Source organism: Vulpes lagopus, chromosome 5 (assembly GCF_018345385.1).
Source record: "Vulpes lagopus strain Blue_001 chromosome 5, ASM1834538v1, whole genome shotgun sequence".
Taxonomy (NCBI): domain Eukaryota; kingdom Metazoa; phylum Chordata; class Mammalia; order Carnivora; family Canidae; genus Vulpes; species Vulpes lagopus.
The window spans coordinates 3,094,386-3,108,284 of NC_054828.1; the positions used below are offsets into that span (position 1 = coordinate 3,094,386).

The following is a 13,899-nucleotide window of genomic DNA, read 5'->3' on the forward strand; positions in this document are numbered from 1 at the left end:
AAAAGGCGGCGAGGGCTGGATTAGAACTCCGAGAGCAGACACTTCTGGGGCTTGGCTCCGGCCTTGCCAAGGAGCCTAGAGATGGGCTCCATGGGGAAAACGGAAATCCTTGGGCCGACATCCACAGAAAATCTCAGCTCCGCCTGGCTGATTAACGAGCAGGTTTCTCACCTCCTCCTGGCCCATCAGGGCCTCTCTAGTTTACAGTCTCTGGGAACAACTTTAGAGCAGAGCCAAGCAGACCCAAGGCCCAGGGGACAGCAAGCAGTTTGGGGACCGGGGGGTGGGGTGGGGAGTGGATGACAGGCCTGTCTCTGTCCTGAAGCCGCCCCATCCCTAGGAACAATCTCCTGGCCGCCCTTCTTGTGCCCATTTTACCCCCCACGGGATGCTAATCTATGAAGCAATGCTTTACGATCTGACTTTAAGCTTTCTGAAAAAAACAAGCACAGACATAATCACATTTATCTACCTACTAAGGCTGTGTTATCTTCAAATACTCCTTTTAATGCTGAAAGAGGATCCCCATTTTGTTTTTAAAACAAAAGATGTGGCAAGTGTTCCATTCAAATCCTCCTAGTCCCCAAAGTTGTGTGACGAGAGAGCCCACGACGGGGCTGCCCAGGCTCTGTCACAGGGGCTCTGACCGCATACGGCTGCTGGGAGGGCCCGAGGCTGAACGTGCGGGTCATGGGGGGCTCACGGGCTCTCCAGGCTACTGTCAGATACAGCAGACATAACGGCAATAAACGTATTAGGGGTACTGTTTGGCTGTACTGCAAAAATGTACATTTCTTTCCAAGATACTTAAGTGTTACATGTGTGATATGGAGCAAACACCCCCATAGGTGCTTTAGAGGGGACATCTTCCCAGTCTGAGCGGGTTACTCTCTGCTTGTTACTACAGCAGTGAATTACTAAATCATTGGTGGGAATTTATGATTTTTACGTACAAAAATCATTCAACAAGCGGGGAACAGAATGACAAGGACCAGATATCCTGAGAGCACATGCTCTTACCTGTGACCTCGTCTCTCTGCTATGATCAGTGCGCTCAGCGCTGTCCACCAAAGCACCATGCTCTCCGCGAGCCCACGCAGGGGGACCCTTCCCTTTGCTCTGACTTGCACCACAGCATGTGACTTGGTCTGGCCAACGAAGGGCAGCAGAGTTTTAGGAACCGCTTTCTGTCAGAAGTGTTATGAGCCAGTGAGGATTTCCCCAAATCCCTTTCCTTCCGTCACAGAACCCACAGAACAGAGTCCCCAGAAGAGCTACGAAGGACACACCTGCTGTTTAAGCTGCTGAGACTCACAGCCCCTGCGAGCCCACTGTGACCATAGCAGTGACATTCTGCTTCTACCCCACATGGAGTTTTACACTCAGCCATTTGGGGTTTGGCCAATGTATATGTTCGATGCACCCTGGTGCCAGGCTACGTGCTCGTACACTGTGCCTGAGAGTTCAGATCTAACCAGTCCTGAAGAAGCAGAGGACACAACAATGTGTGCCAGAGTCTGGCAAGATTGGATGGTGGCCAACAGAGGGGAAGGAGCTGCAGCTGAAGGGAAAGGAAAAGCAGAAGGGGAGGTACCGCCAGTCCTGGGGGTGGGGGGTAAAGGGGCACCTGCAATGATTGGGCACTATTAGGGTAAAAGGACTCTGGGAAATCCAACACGGCAGCCAATGCGAAATCATCCCCAATCATCAGCCTGTACTGTCTGTGTATGTGCACATACACTTGCTCATCCAGCACACCTGTGCACCCACACACCTCTGTGCATGCACATACACCTGCTCACCCAGCATACCTGTGCACCCAGCACACCTGTGTACACACACCTGTGCACCCACACACCTGTGCACCCAGCACACCTGCACACCCACACACCTGCTCACCCAGCACACCGGTGCGCACACACACCTGCTCACCCAGCACGTACCTACGTACCCACACACCTGCTCACCCAGCATACACCTGTGCACCACGCACCTGGTCACCCAGCACACCTGCACACCCACACACCTGTGCGCCAACCCACCTGAGCACCCACACACCTATACACACACACCTGTGCACCCAGCACACCTGCACAGCACACCTGTACACCCATACCTCTGTGCACGCAAACACCTGTGCTCATGGGTCCTCCAAGTTCTGCAGACACAAAGAATAATCCAGGCTCCACAGGAGTGCCAAGGGCCAGTACAACAACAGTGCCTATAGGCCCACCATTGCTCCTAATGTGCACAAGCACAATCAGAGGTGTGTGGCAAAGATGGCAGAGGGTTTTCAGGCAGTGACTGTCTATTTTACATAGATGCCCGTCACATGTCCCCACAATTACAGTGATGATGGGGGGTTTCAGAGAATTCAAGTGATGCTGCTGTGGATTTCTATGAACACTGGCTCTGTGCACAACCCCTCCCAGAAAGAGTCTGACCACTGTGCAAGGGACAAGAATTCAAGAGGCAGCCCCGGTGGGCTAGAGGACTGTGAGCCACACCAAACACTGGGGGTGATCTATTTTTCCCCAAGAGAGAAGAAATGGTATCTGGTAGCAGATTAAGAAATCAAATAAATGTATGAGAAAAATTTAAAAGCCTGAGGTTGCTTTTTGAATAAATGACAGGCTCCAAACTTATGCTTGAGATCTACCCCCCAAGTGCACGGCCACCATCCCCTGGCAATCAGCTCTCCCCTGGATCACACAGCACCTGACCCCCAGTCTGCTGGTTTCCAGAATCAATCCTCCAGTCTGCCTTCCCACTTGCACCCAGATGCTCCAAGGAAACACCCCCTGTCCCTTGGTGGGGAGGGTGCCGCTGGAGGCTAATTAGCCATGGCAGGAACTCATTTGCTCAGGAAGCTGCTTACTCTACTCCAGGGCCAAAATTAAGAACAGGAAGAAGTCCCTGTCCCTAAGGGAACACACACTCCCAAGAAAATGTGACCCAAGAATTTAGCTCCAATAGCACATAACTGTCAGAAATGGGTGTCCGCTAAGGTCTTAGAGGCTACTCATCCAGGAAATCCCAAATCCTTTCTCAGTTCCGAGGAGCCAGTGCTGTGATCCCCCAGACCACGGACCTGCTGTCAGTCTCCCCATTCTTGGTAGGATTTCAAATTCGTGGGATGGTTCCATCTGGTTCTATTCCTCCTTAGATACCCATATACCCTCTTCCTCTCCCACAGACGTTTTACATGGACAATCCAACACTCCCATGGGCTGGGGATAGATGTTGATTTGCCTATTTAGAGGGGATTTGGTTTCATAAAAATTACTGCCCCTACATACACTGCAAGAGTAGGTTGTGTGTGTTTTTATTTGCATGGTTTCTTACAGGGAATACAAAACAATGCAGATTTAGGTAGACTCATGGAATTCTGAGTTCATTCCAGACAGGCATTCCTGCTGGATGTCAACCCTAAAGTGAGTTATATTCTTGCAGCAGGTTGAAGACACTTTCTCACATCTTTGTTGAGAAGTCAGTTCGCAAATAGCCCTTCGTAGAAAATAATTTTTTCCTTCAGGTGCTTTAAGACTTTGTCTGTAGTGTAAATAAACATCATAGGACATGCTTGCATAGTTTTCCCATTACTAATTTTCTTCTGGACCCAAGGTCTCTTGAATCTGTGAGTTGGTGCACTTTGGGACTTTGGGGAAACATCTCCATCATCATCTCTCCAAATTCTCACTCATTCTCCCCCCTCACTCCTGTGACTCTAAACAAATGCCCATCAGGCTTCCTGCCCACACCCTCCAGATCTCCTACCTTACATGTTTTCCATGTTCTCACTCTCTGTGTTTCATAATGGCTATTTCCTTCCAAGGTCTTTCAGGTCACTCATTTTCTCTTTAGCTGTGTCTAACTAACCACTGCATTATTAATTTGGCTAACATATTTTTCAATTCCAGAAATCCTATTTGGTCATTTTTTTCAAACCTCTTCCATGAAATTATACAGTTTCCTCTTTACCTGCAGATATCTTAAGGATTACCTGGTTTTATTTCTTCATCAGAGTTAAGGATAATGGTTTCACGGTGTATGCCTAAGAATTACAGATAACAGTTTCTATTATCTGTTGTTTCTATTTGGTCTCCTTAAGGAGTTTCAAATGGGTGATAAACTTTGACTGTAGGTGAATCATTTCATTTTATTTGAAAAATGAATTTGAAAAATTCAATTTGAAAAATGTATATATTTGTAGAAACAACTTCAGTTCTGGTGACTTCCTCCAGAAAAGATTTTGCTTGGCTTCTCCAAAGCTCTGTGAGTGCTCCACCAGAGAAATACCGTAATTGAGGTTCAAACAACCCTGGTCCTCCCAGGTGACATAAACTGAGACAACAAGACTGTATGAGGGCTGTCTCATTCCAGTTTTCCCTGATGGTCACTCTGCTCGGTCCCAGGAAGGTTATGGGCATTTCCCACATTCTCTGTCTTGAGTAGCTTAGACCCATTCACTCCAGAAGACTGTCAAGACAACAACTCAGGTTGGGCTTCCTTTTCTTGGATGAGCAGATGCCCTCAGAACAACAGCAGCCTTTAGTACTGGGCTCCTCTCTCCGAGCCCCATGATTCCCCTAGAATGTAGCCAGAGAGTTTCATTGTCTTGCTGGAAATTCAAAGCTTTTGAGAAATTTGTTTCCTTTTTCTTTCTCTTATTTCTTTCTTCTACTCTTTTTATCCCCCTGTTTTTCACTAGCTTTAAAATCAATCTTCTCCAGTTTTTAAGGTGTGTACAGTGGGCAGCATGGTTGGAATCATCAGGCCCATCACCACTGGAAGGGAAACTCATCTACTCTCACCTTTGTCCTCCATTCTGAGTTAAGTGGCTCTGATCTCCACCTCTCCTTCTGAAGAAGTCCTACCATTTGTGTCCCACACACCACAGGGGAGTCCCCTGGGCTCTCATTAGCCACCTTAGCTCTCCAGAGACACATCATTAACCCGTCCAGGACACAGCCTCCGGCTGTGGCCTATCTTCCACTCCGCTTGGCTCTGCTACAGACATGCCTGTCTCTCCTCATGCAGGGCACCTTCCTGTTTACCAAACATACCTTCACTAAGAGTTTAAGGGTAGTAGAGAAGGGGTACAACACTACTCAAAATAGAAAACCACTTAGAAATGCTTCTGAGAAATTCTTTAGTCAACCCTCCTCACGACAAAATAAGACAGTGATGCTGTCTTTGGGTTTTCCCCTCACCTCTTCACTGTGCTTCCTTCTGTGTCCCCAAGACCATGTCCTTCTCCATCTCTCCATCCTTTTCTTCACAACACAATGACTGGAGCTCCAGGATTCCTTTATTTTTACTTTACAAAGTAATTCAGCTCTTTCTATGCTATTCCTTTCTGGAATGCATATAAAATATCAACTTTCTCCTTTTAACTTTTATCAATGTATTTAAAATTAAAAAACAAAAGAAAAGGTGGGGGGGAGACTCCTGGGTGACTCAGTGGTCCCAGCCACTCAGTCCCACAGCCATAGGGACGCCCCACCGGATCTGTGGTTGAGCATCTGCCTTCAGCTCAGGTCATAATCCTAGGGTCCTAGGATCCAGTTACACATAAGGCTCCCTGCAGGGAGCCTGCTTCTCCCTCTGCCTATGTCTCTGCCTCTCTCTCCATGTCTCTCATGAATAAATATATAAAATCTTCAAAAATAAAATTTTTTTTAAACTTTTAAAAAAAGTTTACCCATTTCTCCCACCCCCACCCCAGCCCATAGCCCCCACCTCTTGCAACCACCAATCCATTCCTTGCATCTAGGAACTTGTTTTTCAGCGTTTGGGTTTTTTTTTAAGACTGCACATACAAGAGATCATGCAGAATTTGTCTGGCTTATTTCTCTCTGATTTACTTCCCTTAGCATAATGCTCTCAAGGTCCAACCATTTCTCAACGGTCCTCCAATGGGAGGATTTGCTTTCTTAGGGCTGAGGAACATTCCTGCATGTGTGTGTGTGTGTGTGTGTGTGTGTGTGTGTGTGTGTGTACTAAAATTTCATCATCCATTCACCTATTAATGGGCACTTAGGCTGTTTCCATATCTCGGCTATTGTAAATAATGCAGCACTTACCATGAAGGTGTGGGAATTTTTTTCAAATTAGCATTTTCATTTTGTTCAGATAAATACACTGAAGTGAAATTGCTAAATCATATGGTGATTCTATTTTTAATTTTTTGAGAAACCTCCATTCTGTTAGTGGATATACCACTTTGCATTCCCACCCACAGTGCACAGGGGTTCCCTTTTGTAGAACAGCCATTCTAATAACAGGTAAGATGTATTATCTCATTATCATTTTGATTTGCATTTCCCCAAAAATTAATGATATAGAGACATGTGCCTGTTAGCCATCTGCAGGTCTTCTTTGGAAAAAAAGACCTAGACGATATTTTCCTTGGAAAAATATCTATTCAGATCTTCTGCCCATTTTTAATCAGATTTTTTTTTTTTTGGTATTGAGTTATATGAGTTTTTTTAATATATTTTGGATATTAGCCCCTTATCAGATATGTGATTTATGATCATCTTCTCACATTTAGTAGGTTGCCTTTTCATTTTGTTCACGGATTCCTTTGCTGTGCAGAAGCTTTCTAGTATGTTATAATCCCAATCACTTATTCTTGTTTTTGTTGCTTTTGCTTTTGGCATCAGATGCAAAAAAAAAAAGTCATAGCCAGTACCTATATCAATAAGCCTGTGTTTTCTTATACAAATTTTAAGGTTTCAGGTTTTACATTCAAGTCTTTAATCCATTTTGAGTTAATTCTCTGTATGCTGTAAGATAATGTTTTCATTCTTTTGTATAAATTTTCTCAAACCATTTATTGAAGAGACCATTCTTTCCTCATTGTATATCCTTGGCTAGTTTGTTGTAAATTAATTAACCATATATGTGTGGGGTTCTATCTAATTTCAATAATCTAGGTGTCTTGGGATGCCTGGGTGGCTCAGCAGTTGAGCATCTGCCTTCGGCTCAGGGCATGATCCCTGGTACAGGGATCAAGTCCCATATCGGGCTCCCCACAGAGAGCCTGCTTCTCCCTCTGCCTATGTCTCTGCCTCTCTGTGTCTCTCATGAATAAATAAATTTTTATTTATTTATTTTTTTTTAATTTTATTTATTTATGATAGTCATACAGAGAGAAAGAGAGAGAGGCAGAGACACAGGCAGAGGGAGAAGCAGGCTCCATGCGCCGGGAGCCCGATGTGGGATTCGATCCCGGATCTCCAGGATCGCGCCCCGGGCCAAAGGCAGGCGCCAAACCGCTGCGCCACCCAGGGATCCCAATAAATAAATTTTTAAAAATCATTAAAAAAATAATAATCCATGTGTCTGATTTTATGCAAATGCCATACTATTTTAATTACTATACCTTTTGTAATATAGTTTGAAATCGAGACACATGATGCCTTCAGCTTTATTCTTCTTTCTCATAATTGCATTCTCTATTTGGGGTCTTTTGTGCTTCCATAAATATTTTAGAAATCTTTGTTCTATTTCTCTGGCAAACACCATTAGAATTTTGATAGGGATTGCACAGAATCTGTAGATTACTGTGGATAACATGGATATTTTAACAATGTAATTCTTCCTATCTATTAACAGCAAATACCTTTCCCTTTATTTGTATCTTCTTTAACTTCATTCATTAATGTCTTGTAGTTCTCAATATACGGTCTTTCACCGCCTTAGTTAAATTTATTCTTAGGTATTTTATTCTTTTTATTGCAATTATAAGTGGGCTTATTTTTTTTAACTTCTCTTTCTGATGGCTTATTATTAGTGTAAAGAAACACAACAGAGAATACAAAAATCAATGCCCAGAAATCAGTGGTATTTCTATACACTAACAACGAGACTGAAGAAAGAGAAATTAAGGAGTCAATTCCATTTACAATTGCACCCAAAAGCATAAGATACCTAGGAATAAACCTAACAACCAAAGAGGTAAAGGATCTATACCCTCAAAACTACAGAACACTTCTGAAAGAAATTCAAGAAGACACAAAGAGATGGAAAAATATTCCATGCTCTTGGATTGGAAGAATTAATATTGTGAAAATGTCAATTCTACCCAGGGCAATTTACACATTCAATGCAATCCCTATCAAAATACCATGGACTTTCTTCAGAGAGTTGGAACAAATCATCTTAAGATTTGTGGGGAATCAGAAAAGACCCCGAATAGCCAGGGGAATTTTAAAAAAGAAAACCAGAGCCAGGGGCATCACAATGCCAGATTTCAGGTTGTACTACAAAGCTGTGGTCATCAAGACAGTGTGGTACTGGCACAAAAACAGACAAATAGATCAATGGAACAGAATAGAGAATCCAGATGTGGACCCTCACCTTTATGGTCAACTAATATTCGACATAGGAGGAAAGACTATCCACTGGAAAAAAGACAGTCTCTTCAATATATGGTGCTGGGAACATTGGACAGCCATGTGCAGAAGAATGAAACTAGACCATTCTCTTACACCAGACACAAAGATAAACTCAAAATGGGTGAAAGATCTAAATGTGAGACAAGAATCCATCCAAATCCTACACGCAACACCCTTTTTGAACTTGGCCACAGCAACTTCTTGCAAGATACATCCATGAAGGCAAGAGAAACAAAAGCAAAAATGAATTATTGGGAGTTCATCAAGATAAGAAGCTTCTGCACAGCAAAAGAAACAGTCAACAAAACTCAAAGACAACCTACAGAATGGGAGAAGATTTTTGCAAATGACGTATCAGATAAAGGGCCAGTATCCAGGATCTATAAAGAACTTATTAAACTCAACAGCAAAGAAACAAACAATCCAATCATGAAATGGGCAGAAAACATGAACAGAAATCTCACAGAGGAAGACATAGACGTGGCCAACAAGCACATGAGAGAATGCTCCGCATCACTGGCCATCAGGGAAATACAAATCAAAACACAATGAGAGACCACCTCACACCAGTGAGAATGGGGAAAATTAACAAGGTGGGAAACTACAACTGTTGGAGAGGATGCGGAGAAAGGGGAACCCTCCTGCACTGTTCGTGGGAATGTGAACTGGTGCAGCCACTCTGGAAAACTGTGTGGAGGTTCCTCAAAGAGTTAAAAATAGACCTGCCCTACGACCCAGCAATTGCACTTTTGGGGATTTACCCCAAAGATACAGATGCAGTGAAACGGGGGGACACCTGCACCCCAATGTTTATAGCAGCAATGTCCACAATAGCCAAACTGTGGAAGGAGCCTCGGTGTCCATCGACAGATGGATAAAGAAGATGTGGTTTATGTATACAATGGAATATTCCTCAGCCATCAGAAAGGACAAATACCCATCATTTGCTTCAATATGGAGGGACCTGGAGGGTATTATGCTAAGTGAAATAAGTCAATCAGAAAAGGACAAACATTATATGGTCTCATTCATTTGGGGAATATAAAAATTAGTGAAAGGGAATAAAGGGAAATGAGAGAAAATGAGTGAAAATGTCAGTGAGGGTGACAAAACATGAGAGACACCTAACTCTGGGAAATGAACAAGGTGTAGTGTAAGGGGAGGTGGGCGGGGGGTTGGGGTGACTGGGTGATGGGCACTGAGCGGGGCACTTGGTGGGATGAACATTGGGTGTTATGCTATATGTTGGCAAATTGAACTCCAAAAATAAAAAATAAAAAACACAACAGATTTGCTGCACTGATTTTGTGTCCTGCAACTTTACTAATAAATTCATTTATTAATTCTAACAGATTTTTCGATGGAGTCAGGGGTTTTCTAACATAATACCATCTCATCTGCAAATAGTGACAATTTTACTTCTTCTTTTCCAGTTTGGATGTCCTTTCTTTTTCTTGCCTAATTGCTCTGACTAGGATTTTCAATACTATCCTTAAAAAAAGTGGTGAGAGGAGACATCCTTGTCTTTTCCTGATCTTAAAGGAAAAGCTTTCAGCTTTTCACAGCTGACCTATGAGCTGTGGGCTTGTCATACATGGCCTTTATTGTGCTGAGGTATGTTCCTTCTAGATTTATCTTTTGTTAAGAGCTTTTATCATAAATGAATGTTGAATTTTATCAAATGCTTTTTCTATTTTTTAATATTTTATTTATTTATTAGTGAGAAACACACACACACACACACACACACACACACACACACGGGGGGGGGGGGGGGGGAGAGAGGCAGAGACACAGGCAGAGGGAGAGCAGGCTCCATGCTGGGAGCCTGACGTGGGACTGGATCCTGGGTCTCCAAGGATCAGGCCCCCAGCCAAAGGCGGCACTAAACCGCTGAGCCACTGGGCTGCCCCAAATGCTTTTTCTACATCTACTGTGATGATCCTATAACTTTATCCTTCATTTTGTTAACATGGTGGACCACACTGACTGCTTTGTCATATCTGAAAACTATATTAGCACCCCTGGCCTTGGTCACAATGTGTGATCTTTTTAATATATTGTTGAATTCAACTTTCTAATATTTTGTTGAGGATTTTTGCACCAATGTTCATCAAGGATACTGGCCTGTAATTTTGTTTTTGTATGGCATCCTTGTCTGGTCTTGGTATCAGGGTAATATTGGCTTTGCATAATGTGTTCAGAAGAGTTCCCCCTTCTTCTGTTTTTTGAAAGGGTTTGAGAAGGATTAGTATCAATCTCTCCTTGAATATTTGGTAGAATTCACCAGTGAAACTGTCTGGTCCTAGACATTTGTTTGTTGGGAGACTTCTGATTACTGACTCAGTCTCCTTGCTAGTAAGGGTCTAATGTTCAGATTTTCTACTTCCTCCTTGACTCAGTCTTGGTTGGTGGGTAATGAAACCAAGTTGTCTGATTTATTGGCAGATAATTGTTCGTAGTTGTTTTTTATGATCCTTTGCACCTCTGTACTATTAGCTGTACTTCTCCTTTTGCATTTCGGATTTATCTGAGTCCCTTCTCTCTTTTCTGGTTAAGTCTACCTGAAGGTGTGTCAACTCTGTTTACTTTCCAAAGAACCAGCTCTTTGTTTCACTGATCTTTTCTAATATCTTTTTAGTGCCCACATCATTTATTTCTGCTCTGATCTGTTACCTCCTTCCTTCTACTAGCTTTGGCCTTCATTTGTTCTTCTTTTTCTAGTTCCTCAATATGTAAAGTTAGATTGTTGATTTAGGATGTTTCTCATTTCTTGAGATAGGCATTTATTGTATGAACTTCCCTCTTAGAACGGCTTTTGTCACATCCAATGAATTTTGGTATGTCACTTTCCCATTTTCGTTTGTCTCAAGGTATTTACTAATGTCTCTTTTGATTGGTTGTTCAGTTGTCTAATCTTTTCAGATTTGTGAATTTTCCAGTTTTATTCATTAACTTCACCTTTCTTAATCAACAAGCCCATGAAAGTGTGTGCCTTCACCAAAGTGCCAAAAAGCTCTGGAATAAATGCTATCCTTCCCCTAAAATGTAAAAAGGATGCAGTAGGGTTTTTTAGAGCAATTTTTCTTCCTAACAAATCCTGCCCTTAATAAAATCTTTATAGTCCCTACAAAAGTTCCTAGTCTACAATTTCTCTCTCCGAGAGGTGAGTAATAAAATGTAGGGGAGGGTGAACTCCCCCCCCACTGAGGCCTATAGGTGCTTCTCCCAAGGGGCTGCTGAGTAACATGGGCACCCACCAGCCAGAGCCCAAGCTCTGTCCACTGTGTGCACTTCTTTTGGAAAGCCTGGGTATTTAAAATTTCCTTTGGAGAACAGTTACAAATAGGCTACACAGATTTATCTATTATGTAAAAGAAGCTTCTCTGCCATGAAAAACTGATCCTTTAAGCAAAAAAAAACAAAAACAAAAACACTGCAGGACAAAAGTAGCTTCTCTCAGAAATTGCCCTGAAAAAATGGGATTTATGAAAAGGTACAGCTTCAGTTGGAATTCCTTTGGTCATTGTTGCTGCTCTTTTAAACCATCATTCAGCAAATCTGCAATGTGTTTCTTTCTAAGCCACAGCACCAGAGAAAATCAATTCAAGCATTTCCCCAAACTACAGCCCTGGAACAAACAAGCACTAACCACCACTTTCTAACATCCACGAAAATATAAAATATGCCTTCGAAGGGACACGAGAGGAAGTGAAGAGCCTGCTCGGGAAGTGTAATTCACATCTACTGCAAATCAGATTTTAAAGAACTGAGACTGAGGACAGTTGTGAACCTGCTAGTGGGGAAAACTCAGAGATCTCGCTGTGAGGTTAAGATCAACGCAGTTACACAAGCAGGAAATGGCATTTTGAGTAGACACGTTGGAAAGCAGCTAAATATACTGAATCAAATTATTACTGGAAGAACCGTGAAAAACTTCACCGTATGGAAATCAGGTAATAACCATTAGATACATAGTCGAAAATCAGATTCAATCAAGGAACAAAATGGAGTTTATAATTTGTATGACTCCATTTTATAACATCATTCGATAGTTCCCCAAACCAAGCACCTTTCTGGGGGGAGCTTATTACTGCTAAGAGTTTGCTACTGCTAACAGCACATCAAGGGAAGAAGCACAGTTATGTGCAGGGACGCAGAGGCTGCGCCAGAATGCACACCACCACCTCTACATTTCAAGCAAACTACAGTTTCTCTGTACGTTCAGTGAAATCACCTGCCAAGCTCACAAGAGGCTCTTTATGAAAGAACCTTTCACTTCTCTGTACCTCACTACTGACCGGCTGGTGCCACAAATCTACGCCTGGTTCTGCTTGGTATCACTTTGTTAATGCTCCATTCATTAATGTAACAAACTATCAGGAGAATATGCTCGGAATGGGCAGGCATTATCTCTCAACTTTCATTTAATTAAACTCTGCTATTGCAATATGACAGTCAGCACATCATAGGGGAAATTATTTTAAGAATGAAGGTAAAAAGTATTTCAAAGCCCTCACTTAAATATGAAAGCATAATCTAAAACGGCCGAGCACACACTATAATTTTTCTATAATACTAAAGATGTTATTTCCAGACTTGGTAATTAATTGGATTCCATGGAGAAATTATGCCAGCATCCTTGATAACAAAATGATGCACAAAGGCAGGGAACACAGTGCCAAAGGACAGCCATAAACAACCATGCTGTCGCCCAGATTATGACAATCATCGGACTTAATAAGGAGTGAGAGCTGCCCACTTCTGGTCCGCACTCATTACTCCCTGCAAAGTGCCTGCACTGAATTCTGATTATGTCACCTTAATAAAAAAAGAAAAGGAGAGGCTCCTGCTCCAGCAGCCTACTCAGAAAAACGCACAGCCCTGCCCTGCGGGAGCCAAGGACCACAGGCTGAGTGAGGACAGCATCTTGCCAGGGTGAGGGCCAGGGACTGAGTCCGGAACCTCCTACCACCTCCTCCCACTGTCTCCTGCCCACCCCATGGGGAGACGGGTGCTCAGGAAGCAAGCTTACCATCAATCCGGCTCACGAGCTCTTCCAACATTTTCACCTTCATCTGAATCCCAGGCTGGGCAAAGGTATAGTTGTCCTAAGTGAAAAATAACAACATATATCATATGCACAGAAGACAAAACACACCCTCCCAAAGGGAAATAGGCAGTTGGAACAAAAGTGAGCAGCTTCACAGCAGAACAAATTCACCAACTGATCTATGCATGCCACGTCACAGGGCCGAGGCACAGTGTAATCTGGTCTGGGGTCAGGTCCAGCCCCTCTCGACGTCAGAGGGCGAGCACACCTGTCTCAGGGAGCATTTACTGGAGCATCTCTTTATGTAAATACAGATACTTACATTTACATCAAACAAATGGGCGTGGGCACATACAGCCCATTGAGAAGTGTGCTGGAAGCAGCTGCCTGGCCAGAGCATGGGCAGCAGACCACTCGGCAGTGCCAGAAGACTGGATATGG

At 43.2% G+C, this 13,899-nt stretch overlaps 1 protein-coding gene across 2 annotated transcripts in view; it reads right to left on the bottom strand.

Moving 5' to 3' along the window:
• Positions 1-13,899, bottom strand: part of TBC1D22A (TBC1 domain family member 22A) — a 339,052-nt gene that overhangs the window by 128,198 nt on the left and 196,955 nt on the right. For both annotated transcript variants that reach the window (XM_041754866.1, XM_041754865.1), the window contains exon 10: positions 13,441-13,516. In XM_041754866.1, the coding sequence (XP_041610800.1) occupies positions 13,441-13,516 (76 nt within the window). The remainder of the gene's footprint in view (positions 1-13,440; positions 13,517-13,899) is intronic.